The sequence below is a fragment of the Dermacentor silvarum genome, chromosome 3, assembly GCF_013339745.2.
Source record: "Dermacentor silvarum isolate Dsil-2018 chromosome 3, BIME_Dsil_1.4, whole genome shotgun sequence".
NCBI classification, from domain to species: domain Eukaryota; kingdom Metazoa; phylum Arthropoda; class Arachnida; order Ixodida; family Ixodidae; genus Dermacentor; species Dermacentor silvarum.
Window position 1 is genome coordinate 117,059,888 of NC_051156.1, and position 18,975 is coordinate 117,078,862.

At 47.5% G+C, this 18,975-nt stretch overlaps 1 protein-coding gene across 2 annotated transcripts in view; it reads right to left on the reverse strand.

The window, feature by feature from the left end:
- The window catches only part of LOC125939692 (monocarboxylate transporter 9-like), a 64,137-nt gene extending 52,723 nt beyond the window's left edge, over positions 1 to 11,414 (reverse strand). Inside the window, exon 1 of one of the 2 annotated variants that reach the window (XM_037710019.2) lies at positions 11,180 to 11,414. In XM_037710019.2, coding sequence (XP_037565947.1) covers positions 11,180 to 11,214 — 35 coding nt within the window. In that variant the 5' untranslated portion in view covers positions 11,215 to 11,414. The remainder of the gene's footprint in view (positions 1 to 11,179) is intronic. The other variant, XM_037710021.2, reaches the window with a different exon arrangement.
- Between the last annotated feature and the right edge of the window lie 7,561 nt (positions 11,415 to 18,975).

The following is an 18,975-nucleotide window of genomic DNA, read 5'->3' on the forward strand; positions in this document are numbered from 1 at the left end:
GCTGTCTATCTGCACACTTGCCATGAGCCGCTTGCCACGCCTTTTCTCTGGCGCGTCAAGGGCGTGCCTCCTCTTTCGGGCATTATCTTTCTATCCACCTTCGAATGCGAACAGGGCACATGCGGTGCATTCTTGCCCCTACTCTTTCCCTCAATCGAATACTATGAAATACAACAAATAAAATAACGAACATTTTATTTCTTAAAGTATTGGTTTCTCGTTTTGAATGCTATAAATTTGTGATGACAAACAGACATTGAGTGAATTATTAAATTTTGCACTTTTTTGGCCGTGAGTGGCGACAATGAGGAGAAAGCTTACAAGGGGATACATTCTAAAGGGTCGCACGCACGAGGGAGTTAATACGGTGAGCAGTCACCAGGGGCGCTGCAGTGCTTTGTTCGATAAAGTCAGTAACGACAATGATCTGTTCATTTCCTGTCTATTAGGGGAATGGCAACGCGGCGCTGCGGCATAGCTGAGGCTCTATTCTGGACACGCATGGCGGCTGCACGGCCGCCATTATCCCCCATCTTGGCTGTCTCATTGGCTGTCCAGAGGTCATGTGTTTTGAAATTTGTGCCAGGAAACGGAAGTTTTGCAAAATGCAATTTTGCGTTTTCGTCAGAATGACGAAACGTGACGTGGAGCTGCAAATTTTATCGACTAATACTTTTTTGTGGTCCTTGGCACCTATATTGCGACTTTAGCGCTTTAAAAAGAAAGTGTACGGTAGCGTGCAGAAGCCCGTGGAATGCATCTGCAATTTCGCGAATATGTGGTGGCGTTCCAAGATAGCCAGCATGTCAGTTGTTCATTGGCTGAAATAATATCCCGTGAAGAACGTCACAGGAGGGGCCGTTTCGTAAACGTCAATTTGACGTTGCGTGACGTTGCGCTGGGCCGCCATTGCACAGATTTTCCGCCATAATTTGTGGTGCGACGAGCCGCGCGAATTATGGTAATGAGCGGCCATATGCAATAGCAGTCGAGAGGCATGCGTATCGCCGCATTTTCCCTGTCATTTGGGGCCATGAAAATATTTTGTTCACGACGCGTACTCATAGCATTTGCATCGCTCTCGGGTGGTGTCGGCATTTTTGTTTTGCAACATCATTTCTATGAAAAACACGTTTATTTGAAATAGTATTGGTTGAAACTAGCAAACTTCTTGCGAATTTTTGCACTTTTCGCTACTGCGTTTGTATTATAATCAATATTAATGTCTTTTAGCGTCATTAGAGGTTATGGCAACGGCGAATTTTTAATTTATAAAAATAATTGTACGCAAGGCGGCGTCTTCAAGTTTCCTCTCGCGTTGCGAGTAAGCAGCGAAGTGAACAAGAGATGGCAGTGCCGGCGCTTGCGTCGCACAAGCGGATACCTGTGGCGCGCGCAACGCTATCGATGATCTTCGGCCGCTTCTCAGTCAGACGAGTCGGGCTGAGTCACTTGCGGTTCACGAGATAGCGATAACGCGGCCTAGAGCGTGCGCTGATCATCACTGGAAGGTCGCGTATATGTTGTCTCAAGGTAGAAAGAAAGCGCGTGGGCGCCAATATACGATAAGTTATTCCGTTTCCTGAGGACACGCATCCTAGCTAATGAAGCAGACGACAGGTTTTGCGCATGCAGACGACGGAAGCGGGAAACGATTTTGATGATATAATCGCACGCTTTGAGCTAGCTGCTTTATTTTTACTGGGGAGGAAAACTGTTTTGATTTATCAAGAATGCTAGGTTCAATGCCTACATTACAGTTTCTTAGGTGAAACGTCAAATTTGCGTGACGTTACGAAAGCAAAACGGGGCTATTAGCGCCATTTTGTAAGCGTCGCGCTAAGTCACGCCTCGAAGAAAATGGCGGAATGTCCAGAATAGCGGCTCTGTTCACCGCTGAGACGGCTATTATTGTTCACCACTGAGACGGCTATTAAGGCCGCCGCTTTACCAACTGAAACGACACTTTAGCCATAGAGACGGGAGCAACGACTGTCGCAGCAAAATGGCTGTGTGGTATTCTAGGGTCAGTATATAGTGACACAGCACAGTGAAAATGCACCAGTCTATCTGCGTGCGCGAAGTCTCCGCGATGCATTGCGAAAAAGAGCGGGCTGCCCAGCGACACAATTCATCGCTTGTCACCAATGCCCAGTGAAGGTGCCTCCGTGCGCATATACCCAGAATTTAAGTGTGTTGTTCACTCCAATGTGCTTGCCGATTGCCTCTGCTGCTGAGCTAACAGTGATCGCAGATGAATATCGTAACCACAGCGCAGCAATCGCATTTTGGCGGGTGAGGGCTCTTGTGTGCAGTTAGGAAATTATACTTCCGACGCAGGAAGGTGTTGCAGTAGTTTAGTGTGCCGTGCTTGTCATGAAAAAATGCCATCGTACTGGGTGTGTCTGCGCTGACTGCTGACCGTGTTGGCGACACTTACGTCACCGATGACAGAGCAACCATCTCAAACGACAGCTGCAATACGTTGTCGTTGGAAAACACTTCGCACTGCTCAGGATCTTCATCCACCACGGCGCATCGACGCCTTGCAAGCAGCTACAGTGATGTGCCGATAATTATTTGCTGTACGCTACGTCTCCACAATGCAGGCAATGAACCGTGTCGTGGGGACATCACAGCCCAAGAAGATATATGCATAAGCCAGCGAAAGCCGACGCTTTTTCTTATAGTGGTGCTCAGTACATCACCGATAACAGGGCGTTGTGCGTGTATTATTTCACTGGTCAAGATCGTTGATGCCTCTCAGTTCCGCACCATGTCGCTGTTGCCGAAAAATAAGTTGGGCGTGGCCGTACCGTGGTGGGCGCGCACAAGAGTTACATGCCTCGCGCGAGGTGTGACCTATGGTTTTGATTTACAGGCGAACTCGTGCCAAACTCGTACATCGCGAAACCCCCCTCGAGTTGAACTCGCGAACATGGCTGTGGCAGCAGCAGCCTGTATCATCGCATCCAGCGGCAGCAAGCGTCAATATGACCATCTGGACCCGTTCACCTACATGTCCGACGTAGAGTTTCAGCGTCATTTTTGCCTTTCCACAACGTCAGTGCGCTTGCTGTATGACGAGTTAGGCGACGGCCCTCGTCTGCGGAGACAGCGTGGCGGGCAAATTATGCTTTCTCAGCACAGACTGGTGTGACTACGTTGCGGAAGAAAACTTCGTGCGAGCGCTTCGGCCCTCACTGGCTTCAAGCGCTGTTCGTCCCCCGCGCCCCAGCCCCAGGCCAGGTGCGGCGTAGTCATAGAAGTACTGGGCACTTGCGAGCACCTGGGGTTCAACCCGGACCAACAAACCTGCGAAGAATCAGAGTGGACGCCGGGCTGCCTTCCGATGAAACAGGCACCGAAAGCAGTTTTCGCAGTTACATGGTACCGCTGCACTGCATGGGCAGAGAGGCGAAGGAAGTTATTCGCCAACACGGACCACCTCGACCATTTGGGTCACGTACAGCGTGAGCAAAACAGTAGACATGCCTGTTGAAGGAGATGACCGCCCATTGTGCCCTCTATCGGAACACGTCAGCGCCAACTGGAGGAACTACCTCTGTAAGGTCGCGAGGGACGAGCTGCTGGCGCGACATCCACTCGATGGCCCCGGGATGATAGCGAAAATGACCAGTGCCTTCTTCGCGTCGAGCAAAAGTACCATCGAGGCCGCCTAATGATGGACGACAACGTTCCGCCGAGCCGCCAAAATTATGGCGGTGTTAAAGATGGTGGCCCATGCGTCTTCGTCATGGTCTCCGTGACCAGGAGGGAGTGCTGCGACTTTTCAAGGTCGACCAACGAAAGGCGGCGATGCTTGGCTCAATTATTGCAGTCAATGTTCAACTGGGGATCATTGTTCATAGTGCCGAACTGGCCGCATACAACTGTATCCAAAATTTAGTGGATGCTAACGGGCTATGCCTCAATGTGCATTGGTAGACAGTCAACCACAGCTCGAACTTTGTGGACCCCATCACGGGCGTTCACACGCAAAAAATAGACAGTGTCAAAAAGTGAAGCGCGACCACGTCAGCGGTGGGTACAGGGTAACTGCTCCGATGCTAGAGTCCCACCTGGGATGGATGTGGTGGCAGTCGATGGCCACGTGCGCTGCAAAGACCCTTTCTCGCGTTTGTTAGAAGCTACGGATCGCTCGGGCTGCCCAGAATAAAGACTTTTCGGCGGTTGTTAGAAGCCATCGCCAGGCGCTAGCCAGTATGACGGTGGGTCACAACGTAAAAGAAAATAACGAGTAGTGTTCTTAATCTTCTATGAGTACTTCCGGCATTCCTGAGTGCTTACACGGTAAGCGCGCGGCAAACCACTTCTGCGATAGCCGACGCTCATTTTGTCTCGCAGCCTTAATTTAGCGTGAGCAACGAGCGATCTGTTGAAAGCCCAGTGGGAAAACCAAGCGCACACTAATCTGTGCTCGGAAATTGGGGTGCAAGCACGTAGCAAGCCGCACCCATTCAATCCTTAGGAAAGAGAAGCAGCAACGAGCGATACGTTGAAAGCCCAGTCCGAAAACCAAGCGCACATCAATCTCTGCTCGGAAATGTTAGCGCAAGCACGTAGCCAGCCGCGCCAATCCAATCCAGAGGAAAAAAGAGGAGGGCGAGCGTTCCCTCGTGGTATAACGCGAAACGTATTAAACTATAAATTAGTCCAATACACATTCAGCGTACATCTTGTAAACTTTAAAATGCTTATAACCCACGTTAATGTGACTAATGTTATCGTACTAAATGAATTTATTTTATAACTTGCTTGTGCTTGCAACGCACTCAGTGGAACGACAAGCAAGTGAAAGAAGGCACGACCATGCACCGACCGTATGATCACGTGAGCCCCAGTTTGTCGACCGCCCATATGGCCGGGCCCAAGGAATGATAGCCACCCATAGTGAATCTAGATAAACCAATGAAACTGGAGGCGTGCCGACGGACAAACTTTGCCTTGTTACCATTAGTTGTTTCATTTTGGGGCGTCGCCAGAGCTCGTGAAGATCCCGAGTTTCGCCAAGCTTGGCGCATCCTGCATAGCACGCCTGTTCCCGAGGTCACGGAACTGAGTCTGGGACTCAAATTGAGATTGTTCATCCATGTAGGCACGCGGCTGCAATCGTCGCCTAGAGATTCGCGAGGCAGGAACACTTGTTGTTTACATTAAAGTCCCTATATAGTAAAAGTACCGCCATCTACTCTTTTATTAAAGTTTTACATCCATCCATCCATCTACTCTTTCCTCCGCCGTCTCCTCTCCTAAAGCGCTTGATGTTTTCTTTATTTTTTGCTTGCTAAAGCAAGTCGACGGTGGCGGCCCTAGAAACTCCACGCTGAAGCTTTCAGGCCAGGCGCGCGCTGCCGCCGCCGCCGGAGACTGCGGCTGCGCAGAGTGACTTTCAACATGGATGTGAGTGAAAAAAACAACAATATATAAACAAGTGAAAGCGCGCGCTATCAACCTCCAATCGGAGATACAGGAGACAGCGGAGTGGCGTTGATCAAAGAATGGCAGTACTTTTCTTATATAGGGACTTTAGCTTACTTCTGTTCCGTTCCGCGCTTGCCCTTCAACATGGCTGCGCCCTGTTTGCAACGCTGGGATGTCCATGAAGGTGTGCGCAGCCCATCCTGTCAGCACACCCTACGACATGTCTACCCTTCCCCCAAATTTTCACTTGGCTGATAACTTTAGTGCTCGCCAGTCCAGGACGATGCATTCCTGCGGTGACAGGAATACTGTAGGCCTTGCCCTCGAAGTGGCGGGGACATTGAATCTGGATGTAGTTTGGCCTCACAGTAACGATGGCGACTTAAAGAATCGACAGGCCGGGAAACAAAGTTTTGTGACTTGTGTCCATCAAGAAGACCAGGCCCTGGAAACTGACTGCATTATGCCTAACTACTCGTCATGCAATCCACTGCAGGAAGATATTGAAGACTGTAAAGAAGGACTCAGCAGAGTGCTTGATGGTGGTTTCACACTAGACGTAGCTGCTAAAGCATCCAAAAATCAATGTATGACGTTACTACACAGCTCGTGAACGAGATTACGAGCGGGGACTCAAAGTTTAATTAGGAAGACGCAGTAACTGTCATCAACATCCTCCCATGTATGTGCACTCAAGTTAATTCTCTCAATTTCAGTGTCAATGTTGGAAGATTTTGCAAAATAGACAATATATTTTGACGCACGCTAGACACCTATTGATTAGGGAGAAACTTAGAAGACAGTGCCCTGTTAAGTTCCTTGTTTGGAAGGGAGAATTCTCTGCGTCAGTGACTCTCCGCTTGCTACAGAGGAACTCGTACCCCAATCCTCTGCATATGAGCCGAATCGACCCAGACTATGACGGAACTTTCAGTTGTGCACAGTGTGGTGGGCTTGTGAACTTGGGACACATGTTGTGGGGATGCGCGACGCAGGCCTCCTATCTGGAGGACAAGAACAAGTGGGACGGCGCTCTTAGGAGCAGCGAGCTGCAAGACCAACTCTGGGCTGTCCAGAAGGCCCGCGAAGCGGTGGAGAGCCTAGGGCTCCCCGTCCCGACGTGGGAGGTGCCCTCTACACCTTGACGAACAGTCTGGTGTCCTTCAGGACCCTTTTTGGAAATAAAGTTCAACCACCACCACCAACTTAGAAGACAAACCATTTCAAACATCAGATTTACTACACAAAATGTAGGCTCGAAGCACGAGTGAAGAAAATAAAGCGGTATTCGACATTTGTTTTTAGCAGCCCCTCGATGCATACTAATATCTATGAAAGGCCATCGGATCCTACTTAAATCCGATAGCTGTGCTGCTACGGAAATAAAAATGGTTCCCGTTAGACGATACTACTCCAACACACGTAGACAGAAAGCGCGACTTTGCTGGAGCCAAGGCGATCAAAGGAGATCAACTTGAAGAATGTTGCAGAAAAAAGAAAAAAAAAGCATTTTTCAGTGGGCCTTGAGCGCCGACTTCGGTGAGTCTCTTGAAGATGTCCGCAGTGCTCTTGCGATCGAGGAGCAAACTAATCCTGCAAATTTTTCGTTGAGCCCGTCTCATCAAAAAAGGACAGGGAAAAGAAGAAAGAAAAGGAGGTGCTTCTGGAAAGAGAAGCGCACCGTCAAAACAAGATAAGTTCCTGAAACCACTAGCGAAGGAACGCCAAACAGTCTGCAAGTTTTTGTGGTAACTAGCAGGATAAAGGCACGGCCGCAATGAAGATTCAGCTTCAATTGATTTATACCAACAAGTCAAAGAAGTCCCACTGAAGGCGCCGAGAACATTGTGACTAAGAAATGAAGAAAACCAGACTCACGCGACAGAAATAACGGGCATAAGCCTGTGATAATGACATGCCAATATAATGGACACGGGAGAACAATCATAATGCCGAGAGTAATCAACTAACCAAAAAATAAAGTTAGACCACGCAAAAATTACACCACCGTGACATCGGACATAGTATTCACGGGACACAGGCAGATAGCAGCGCCGAAAGGTATCACGGTCATTAATTGAGAAGGACCATCGTACGAAAATGTCACAATCAGTGGAAGCATTACTCCAAGAGGGCGTCTTGCGCAAGTACGGATATCCTTAGGCTCTACCCTAATACTCACTGAGACACTCACAGAACACGACTGCAGTATGCACCGTAGATTTCAGTCAGACTACTGATTGATCTTACTCTGCGCCTAACTAATGGCAAAACTTAGTCAATTAGTTAATTAGGTAATGACTAACCTTAGTCTGTGCCACACTTCACGAAACTTGAGTTGCGAGTGATGAGCGAATTTATGCTGATTATGGTCCCGTTGCCTGTATACCTGAAGAATATCACGGATTTATGGAGTTCAACAATCCGCTTCTGCAAAAACGACCTAGAACTTCACAGATATTGGGGTGTCCATCCAACTCAGCAATATATGGTAATATAAAGCCGGTAAGAGCCAACATACAGAAGCGGCCGTTAAGCTTAAAAATATTTATGGATGACCACAACGTGCCGTTTAGTTTAAGCCTGAGGCCATCCTGTCGATTGTCTATAGCCGCGGAGTACCGTGACGTGTGTGCATGAGACTCTAACTCCACTTTTTTGTTCCCAATATGAGGCAGCTGCTACACAAGGTATTCACAGCGATTTGATTACGGCCGCCTACAAGTGCGAAGTGGTTGCGCTAAGAAATTTCGTGGACTGTTCCACTCCTTTCCCAATTTCCCTTTATCACTGGCGGGAACTTGTGGAAAATAAAAGGCGACGACAGCCATGATTGAAGTACACATATAAGGGCACAATCGTGCATATTGAAGTTCCTTAAAGCGCAAGATTTGGGTAGCCTAGAGTTGTTTTCGGTTGTTTTTAACGGCTAGCGAATTTAAAGAAATAAAACAAACGGCTACGTTTGGTCTAGACAATGATCTCTGCCACATAAAAGCACGGGCTCGAACGAGAAATCGTTGCATTCGTTTACTGCACAGTTATCAGAAACACTTTCCTTCATGTATTTATTGGTCACCCGAAAGTGCAGGGGCTTTGCATATAACAGATATACGGCTGCAATTCTTCGCCTTTGTGAGCATCGAATTGTATGATAAAAAAGTCTCAAGAAAAGTTTCTTAATGTAGAAACTGGAAGACGACCTCAAGCGGAAGTTTTATGATATATGTTATATGCGCACCACTTGAAACGAGGACTAGAAACGACATACCCAAGCGCAAACTTTCAACTAGTATTAATGGTAGGAAGTCGAGTGGTTTGTAGATACATGTGACCAAACATAAAAAATATTATAAAATTTGCATGTGTAATCAAAAGAACAGACATGCACACGTACATGCGCAATATCAAGATGGCCAGATAAATTATAAATAACAAGTAGGGCTCAAGACACACATATTGATGGCCTACGAATCTGTCACCAAGCATCCGCAATATTCGGTGTCGTGAATAAAGTGTTTCGCTACGGGGACGCTTTCTTTGTGGTCTTGGCAGGAACTCGAACTCACTGTTGGAGTGATGTAGTTGAAGTACTGGAGACTTGTAGGTCACGCCTGAGTCCTTTGATCCTAACAAATTAACCGAAGAGGGATCTATTCGTTTCCAAACACATGAAGCTTATTTCTCCGGCTCCAATATAAGCCACGAGCAAAGAAGCCCCTGTTACCCAACTGTTCGAAGCTCGTGAAGCCATTCAAAGCTAGTGGAAAGGAGGGTGGCAAGTACGTGTTTAAAGAATCCCCTGCAGAAGTCCTACCTACACGTAGTGGAAAATAGCTTCCAGGCTCGGTTGGTCGGCTCAAGGATATCAAGGGGATGTCACCCTATCTGTTCCGGAGGCTTTGTTGCAGGCTGTCGGGTGGTCTGGGTTATGCACGGAACCGAGACTATGAGAGATCGAGAAGAGTCGAATTCAAGGGACGGCTGTAATACCGTACTTTCATGACGTCTCCCACTTTCGAAAGAAGTTGGGAAGCCGTGTCTGGGTAAAAGTGGTGTTCACGGCGCCCCACAAGTTAGCGACATTATGTAAGGTAAAGGGGGAAAGCAGAATAAGCAAGACGACATGCACAGCGAGCAACAGGAAGAAGTCTGTGGATTGCCCAGAAAAAGTGGTATATGCGATCCAGCTTGACTGCGGGAAAAGTAGAAAGGCGAGAAGGGCAGATGCGCGATGATAGGCTTTGGGAACATGATAATAATGTACATTGGACGGTGCAAGGGCATCTGGGTTTGCAATATCGTGATTGCGATTGTCCGCCGTTGTTCGGTGACTGCGGGGTTAAAGCCAGGCACAATAATCAGATGACATATGAGAGATAATTGAAGCGACAGAAATTCTACGCATTGGGAAAAACTGTGTCAGGTGTGGCTTCATTGGAACTATCACAGAAAGAGCTTAGTTATTTTTACGGGGCCAAATTTTACAAAAGCTTGACGACAGGTGCGTAGGCAATCATTATTTGTGTCATGAGTCGTACTTATTATTTAGAATTTATGTGGCTATCTTGATGGTGCGCATGCACATGTACAACTCGGTAATTTTGATTGCACAAGCATATTTTATGATCTTATTCATGTTTCGTGACATGTGCACATAAAACCACTCGACTTGCTACCAATAGAACCAATCGAAAGGTTGCGCTTGTGTCTCGTTTCTAGTCTTCCTTTCAAGAGGTGCGGAAATAACTTTTACCATGAATTGTTGCCAACTAGCCCAAATCAGAACCCTTCGCCGAAGTTTTAGCTCAGAGGCTGCTATATTAATACACGAGAACGGAGAAATCTTTCTGGGCCCTAAGTCACCAAAGTTGATTTGGTTTGTGGCATTTGAAAGTAAAAGGTGGATAAAGTCACTGATTGAAGCGAATTTTTTCATCTAAAGCGTAATTCTTTTCATAAAAATTGCTGAAAACTATAAAACTTTCAAAACTCAAGGATCAAGTTGAGAACTCTGCACCTTAGCCAAAAAATATCGGGTAATGTGTATCAGGGAGGCAAAATTGTTAGGGTTCGTGAAACGTCTTGTGCGTGCTGCAGACGGCAGACGGTGCGTGCTCCAGCAGCTCCGTACTTTGCGCGGCCCTGCGCGGTCGTGCGCGCCCCACCTTGAAAGCGATCTGCAGACGGCGGCGTGCTGTGTTCTCGCCGCTCAGTTTGCGTTGAAGTGATAGACATCATGAAGGTCACTTCGTTCGCTGCTGCTATCGCGCTTGATTACGTCAGCGTTTTGACAGCGAGTGTCCACGGTCATCGAATGTGATGTGTTCATGTTTGCCTGTGCGCGCTGACATCATGCTTGAAATTCAGTTAGTAAGCAAATGTTTACAAGTTTACACGGCCGACAGAACTACTTAGTTCAAATATATGTCTACTAAATTGCAATCGCAATCGATGCTTCGCTTTTCGCGAGAAAATGAGCTTTTCCTTATACAACGATATATAAGTAAGGCGCGTGGGTAGTACTGTTACAAAAATATAAACAATGGTACCGCAACATGTGCTTGTTACATAAGGCGGTACCATACAAGCGACCCCTTTGACCAATCGTCAATATTTTTGACGCCAAAAGTTCGAAGCTTCTCTCAAAAATAAATTAGGAACCTTTATTTGACCCCGGGATGCCACCCCTGCTACTATACAGAGAATACATACGAAAAGTCTCATCGCTTACCATGAATCAGGGCACAGTCGTCTAACCTCCGTCATACCAACCAGTGCGGTCAGTGGAAGCGCGGGCTGTGATCATGTAAAGCACCGACGGAGCTCGGTATGTGCTTGTCGGAGCTGCAGATCTGCCTTCTTCCTCTTACGACTTGTTTCCTCTCTTTACACATACGATAACGGCCCACCTTGACAAACGTTTATCAGCTACCCGCCTGCAGCCTCGTAGTATACTAGCTGATATGAGCTATCTAACGGGGCCGTCGCTCTTATTTATCAATAGAAAACCCTTGCATAAATAAAAAACAATAAAGAGGTGCAGTTGTAAACACTATGACGCCGTCCCACGGCCTATTGCACTTTCCGCCTTTCCCGCCCCGTTTTTCTCTCTCTTCCTCTTTGACTTAAGTCCACTTTAAAAGTAATTCGAAGACGATTGCCTATGTTATCCATCACGAATGCGAGGTCGGATTTATATGGCACTGGCTGTACACCCTTGCATTTTCTTAACATTGCACAGCGAGCGTCGACCGCACGGACTCTCAGCTTCGATGTAGCGGCAAGGAGCGGTGAGATCGGCGACAGTATACACGGGCGCGCAAGGCGAATTCTAGTTCGAATGCCATCTGCTGCTTTGTTCGCTTCAGGAGTGCACCTTGCCGCTTCAAGGTCACTTACACACCATGTTGGCGATGCTCGTGCAATAGTAATAAAAATTGCAAAGATGTAAAATGTTCAGCTATTCAAACAAATCAAAGCCTATATGGATCCGGCGCTTTTTGCATGGGTAGAGTGGAAGATTGAGCGCTGGTAGATTGCGGAAGGATCATACTGCAGTCAAAATGCGTCACAAAAGTTCTCGCTTTCATCGTATACTAGAATGCGTCATCTCGGGGTCCTGAAGCCATGTCGGAAGCCATGAACTCCGAGTATCAAGTTTGAATCGCGGAGCACTGTACGTGGTTTGTGAAGGCTGGCACTAGATTGAGCTAGACCGCGGTCTAGTGAAAGACGGCGAACGCCGTGACATATGATCAGAATTTTTAGGGTTTTCTTGCTGTGAAGTATACATGCCAACCAATCACACGAGGTTGCATCTCCATCGATGTGGGTTAGCAACTAAGTTAGACAAAGTAAAATAAATAAATAAAATAAATAAATAACAAGCATGCGCAAGTAGTGGCTCCATATACGGTGATTATACCATCTAGCAGCAGTATTTAAAAATGAAATGTTTTAAACTTGCCAACATGTCGGTAATAAACACGCTAAGAGCCAATATACCCCGAGCTTTGTTTCCTTCTCGGAAGCAAGAACGACAGCGCCAATTATTGGTCGCAGGTAGGAAAACGACAGCAAAGGCAAAGTGGTGAGCCAGATGGGAGTATTCGTATTGCTACCCAGAACTGGGGTGGTAGATATATGGGTTGGAAAAAGGGCGAAGGGACCAAGATAAAAAAATCAGAGCCGTTTCACTTCTGTGACAAAGGAAGCCAGAGAAGCTGTGACTACGGTGGGTCTGCTGTTGTGAATATTGCCCCGACGATGAGAATGGGCGTATCGTCATTGGGCATCACCCAACCGAACATGTCTATCATGAACGTTCCTGTTGAACTCGCGTTGAAACATGGCCGTCGCAACGTGGAATTTGGCGCTAGCGTTGCTGAGGCATGCACCACCGTTGCGTTCCTGGAGGGAAAGACGACGCCGACGCTCCGCCTCAACATCTCGCTCCTCAACTCGGGGTCTGCGGCTCTTCGCTGTCGTTACGACTGGGCTTCGGAAGCCCTCACGCTAGAATCGGCACGTCGACGACGAGTCCTTTCCTGAGAGCGTTAGACGTGGCGTTGCTCAAACGCGCTGGGACACGTCGTCAGTTGCTCATGAATGGCTCACACCCCCGTGAACGGGGCGTCCCCATTACGACGAAAAAAGGGAAGTGACATCCTACGCTGGAATACTTAGCGGCAACGCAGGCAGCTGCGGAAGCAGACGACAACGAAGATAGCGGGAGCTGTGGCACGAGCGCGTGCTCAGCACGGTATTTGGATACCGTGCTGAGCACGGTATCCAAACGGCACGAGAGCAAACCGAGGGGCGCCAACGAGCCAGTTGCGGAAGAAGACGACGCTCCAGCCAATGCTGATGATGATAGTTTTAAAGCAAACCTTTATATGTCTAGGAGAAATATTTCATGTCCAGTCGAAATAGCCTGTGTACAAAAAACTACCATCATCAGCATTGGCTCGAGCGTCTTCGTCTTCCGCAGCTGGCTGTGTTGCTGCTCATCACTCCGGCGTAGAATTTCCCTTCTCGTCTGTCGTCGTATGCTTAGATTTGGCAGATACGCATACGAGGACCGAAGAGAAGTGAAATTACGCGCCGGAATGATGAGCGGCAACGCAGCCAGCTGTGGAAGACGACGACGAATGGGGGAGCAGTGGCTAGAGCGAGTGCCAAGCACGTGCACGAGCGCAACCCAAGGGGCGCCAACGAGCTAGCTGCGGAAGAAGAGACAAAACCCTGAGTATAACCCTGAGTACAAGACACAAAACCCTGAGTGTAAACCTGAGTACAAGACACAAAACCCTCAGTATAAAAGAATAGTCGCGGAAAACAAAGTACTTCGTAACAGTTTAGAGTAGCTACGAGCCGAGTTTGAAGCTTTTAAGCGCATGGTAAATAACGGCAAATCACAGCAACCAATACAATTTGCGCAACACACTTCCAAAGCAGAGCAGACACCACTGCAACATAGTGCCGCCTCCAGCGCTCCATCGTTAACACTGGAACAGTTAGCACAAAACTTGCACCAAATGTTCGCAGGGATACCTAAACTCAAGCGAACGGTAGAGGATGCCCAAACAAAAGCTGCAGCCGCCCCCCGAAAAGGGCCAGCCAGAGCCCGGGAGCCCCTAACCGGCCACCGAATGCTACAGATCTCACCGAAAGTGGTAGTACTATCCATGGTTAAGACTACAAACAACAGGAAGACCGGAGCCATTGAAATTTGGCAATGGAATCGCTTCACGCACTATGCAGAATCGGCGCCAATCCGTCGCGACGTTGTCTATATTCAGGAGGTAGGGAAACAAGCTAAAACTCAAAGGATACGAGCTTGATGCTCACCTGGATAACCCTCAAGTAGCCACCTTTGCCACGAATAATGTCGCGATTAGCGTACATTATTATTTTTTTCTGGGGGGGGGGGGTGCAGCTACCCACCATCAGATAATCACGGTTTGGCCTATGAAAAGAGGCAAACCAAAAACAATTGTTGTCCACATTTGCAGTCCTCCCAGAAAGGAACAGGCGTATTTCGAAAACGTGGTGGCCACCGTGATGGGACTCGCTCAAGGTAGGGACAAAGTCATATTGTTAGGAGACTTTGGCGCCAATCGTTCAAACTGGGGCTACAGTAGAGACAATTCCAAGGGCATCTTGTTAGCGGACGCAGTAGAGCACTACGGACTATCCAACTAACCCAACCGGATCTCCCAACGTGCATCAGAAACAGCGTGTCCAAGGAAAACTCCCCGGACCTTACGTTCACCAATAACGAAAGTGACGTGATGGACCAACCTAGGTGAGATCCTAGGAAGGGACCACTATATTTTAAGCATATCGGTTAATGCAGCCAACATTCGAAGAGCTATTCGCAAGGCAAGGCTATCCGACTGTACCAAATTTCGTGAAAAACTAAAAAAAAACAAACGATCGGAAGCATAACAGACATGGGAGACTGGGCTGAGCGGATCAGACTTATCCACGCTGGTCTCACGAAAACGATTGAAACGACAACGGAGACTCCAGCCGTAGACAGTCACCTCTTGAATCTCTGGGAAGCTCAGAGAGGTCTCACAAAACGAGGGAAAAGGCAGAAGTTTAATCGCATCTGAGGATTCGCATAGCTCAGCTAGCACAGGAAGCTAACGTTAGGCGACAGCAATTGTCGCAAGTTTAGCGACTCGATTCGGGGCATGTTGACTACTAAAAAACACGACACATTCTTTGAAGTATGGTCGACCCGGAGGAACAAGAACAGCCATGAACCACACACTGAAGCTTCTGGAAAACGAGTTTTAAAGCAGGGAAGCCGACATGATAGAAAAAAATTGAACAGATATATGTAAGAACGGCCCCGACCGGGCAATCCACCAAACCCGTTTACAAAGGACAGGACGAACCCGAACTGGACAGCCCCATAACCCTTGAGGAGGTGTACGCCGCGGCACATTCCTTCAGGAAAAACACCGCCCCAGGGGTAGATCAGGCCACGAACGCAATGATTCGCAATCTACGTGGTGACACGCTAAAGAGTTGACTGAATTCCTTAACAACGCTGTCTGGACAGAGGACGGCGTCCTTCCCAAAGAAAGGAAGGAAGCCAACGTAATGCTGATTACCAAACCGGGCAAGCCCCGTAATCAACAACCTTTGACCCATATCCCTAACGTCATGTGCAGGTAAACTCCTTGAAAAGGTTGTAGAGGTGTGGCTCTCGAACCACACAAAACTCAACATGTTTCCTCCAACGTGTTCGGTTTCCGACCCCACGTGTCGGCGCAGGCCGTTTTTCTTACTACTAAAACACGAGGTCCCGCACCCCAACAGAGGTTGAGAAGGTAAATTTGTATTAGCATTGGATATCAAAAAGGCCTTCGACACCACCTCCCACCGCACTATTTTGCAGACACTGCAAGCGGTAAGCTGCGAAGCATGAATTTATAACTCGTGCGCTCGTTCGTCAGTGACCGCACGGCTACAATCGGACTAGGCTCCACGAGGTCTGACACCTTCAGCTGTCCTGATAGAAGCACCCATCAGGGAGCTATACTCTCTCCACTGCTATTTATTGTGGGGATGAGAAAGGTATCCCTGAAGCTAGATAAACACTCGAATCACGACTGTTCGGTATATGCCGATGAGATCACGCTTTGGACGCACCAGGAGTCCTATCGGGACAAGAAAGATACTCTTCAAAAAGGCTATAGACGCAATCGTGAAATACACGAGGGCGGCGGACATGGCGGGCACACCCGATAAATTGGAACTCATTGGCGTGAGTGCGAAATACACAAGAAAGAAAGACTGGGTGCCAATCACTCTCACTCTCGACGAGGCGCCGATTCGAGAACTGGCGACACTCAGAATATTGGGGATGTGGATACAGCAGAACGCTGGAACATCACACACCCTTCAAAAACTAAATGTGGTCGCAGGAAACGTTGCCAGCATGATACGGAGAGTGGCAAGAAGCAGAGACGGTCTAACTGAGGGAGAAACCAACAGCCTGGTCCACGCATTCGTAATCAGCCGGATCACATACGCCCTTCCATATCAGGCCTTGACGAACCAAGAGATAATACAGGCAAACACAATAATCGGAAAAGCCTTCAAAGCCGTCCTTGGTCTTCCCGAATGCGCTAGCAGAGAGAGATACGAGGGACTACGCCTGCGCAATACTTCTGACGAGTCGCGATGTTATATACTCTGTTGTACACTGTTATATACGAAGAACGACTTTGTTCTTCAATTCAGGGCAGGGCAGTATTGGCGAGGTTAGGCTTTACATTGAGGCCCCAGTATTGCGGAGATGAAACTGCACAGATAGACCGCAATGTTCGATCGCACATTGCGGTGGCCCCAATTCCAAAGAACATGCACCCGAAGTGCCATCCCGGACGACGCAGAGCAAGGGCAAAGATTCTTTACAAACGTTTTGGCATGGGACCGGGAGTGTATTACACAGTGCTAGTCGAACCAGCTCCGACATGTTAACCGTAGTCTCTAAGTGTCAGAACAACTTAACAACATTCTTCAAAACCTTCTCGGTATGCGTGGCAGAGGCGCCAAACTAATTCGGCTGTCGTATTATCCGACCCAAGGCTGTTTCACATGTTGCGGCTGGAGCGACGAAAATCGTTGCAGTCGCACGTGTCGCAATGCAATTGTTTGAATTCTCACTATACACGATGCGATTTCAACGATGCGACTTGTGCGACGCCCAGGGTTGCTCGCGGCCAAATTTTGTGACATATCTCGTGTAATTTTTCAAGTGTAATGGAAACACCTGTGCATTAGAAAATGATTGACCAGTGTTTAATAGGAAAAAATAATACGCGTGTTTTGTGTTTTAAAACGTTTTGGAGTGAGGGACAGCGGTTTATGAAGTTCAATACCAGGAGACATGGCGGACGTAAGCAGGTGTTCGCAGCTGGTCTTTCAGAGCTGTGCGCTGTCTCGTGTGTCTTTTATGCCCATGTCGTTCTTCCTGCGAAACAACAAATTACAAGAGGACCCATCAACAAGCCCATATAGCTGTTGTCATCACATATGCAGTATTCGCAATTCGGCTGCAGCGAGGTTGTCATGTCAACGCAGAGAGCCTCGCGCTACCCGTGCTTAATGTCAGCTTCTGAAGAAAGGATGTGTGCATATTGCTCGTAATTGCGTATAAGCGGTTCCTACTCCTAGCAATATTCTTGCACCAAATTTAGCAGTAAGCACCAACCCAAAAGTTCACGTCTGCACCTGAAGCAAGTCGCAAATGATCTGTGTAATCTTACTGCATGCACAGGCGGCAAGTTTTCATTTTTCCGGGGGGGGGGGGGGCTGGGGCCCGACCAGCTTCCCGAACCACACCCATGTATGCATCTTTATATATATATATATATATATATATATATATATATATATGCATGCATGGGTGAGCTGTCATTGCTTGTTGGCTTCGTATGATATGATTAAAACGAATCGGGCCCCTCGTTTCCCTTTCTTCTCGTAACGTAATACGTAACGTGGGCTCGAATCTGGCAAGATTGCAGCCTCCAGGTACCATATGCGGATTTGTTGAGCAGTTGCCATCACGCAAACAGATCACGTGCACGTGACACCTGCGGCAGAAAGGATGTTCCACATCCGCCCCGAGGTTTGTGAGTGGTGGCGCTGGCTTACACTCCCAGGGTTAGTTCTAGTTGTAAAACATAAATAGCCCAGAAATCGGATGGGAAAACGGCTCCGCGGTAGCTCAATGGTGAGAGTATCGCACGCGTAATGCGAACACGTGGGTTCGGTCCCCACCTGCGGAGAGTTGTTTTTTCATCCCTTTTAATTTGCATTAATTTATCATTTCTTTATTACAATAAGTAATACAAATAATTTCCCCAATGTTGTTCTTGTGTCATTGTTTGTTGGCTTCTTGTGATATGATTATATATATATATATATAGCCTTTAATAACAGTTACACTGGACACTTCGTGTGACCTTAAAAGATTGTTCACTAAAGTGACGAGCTTATATGAGTATTTGCAACACCTCAGAGTATGAGACAATTAAGTTTTACAGCCTGAGTCCTCTCGCACCGCCAAGAGACTGGCGTCTCTTGGTTGAGCCATGTGACAAGCGGATTCAGTTAAACGCGTTAGAGAGATACCTGTGTTTTGTGCGTACACAATACACATCTATGAAAACGCAATGTAACGCCTTGTAAACGATTTAATACAAAAGATACAATCAAGAAATCCTTTCCTGACGAAAGGTCAGTTATTGAGAAGTTAAGACATTACATATATAAACATTAAACGATATATAACAATTTCTGAACACAACCTTTGACTAATGTGATTCCATAACGCCATAGTTTCACTACATGTCAAAGCATGCCTTATGCCACTGGTTTCCTTTATTTTCCGGAGGCAGAACAAAGGATTATAGAGTTAAAAATTATCAGGTGCCCAAATAAATAAATATATTAACAAATAAATAGGTAAGAAAGCGATATCTCAAAAGCTCGAAAGCACTC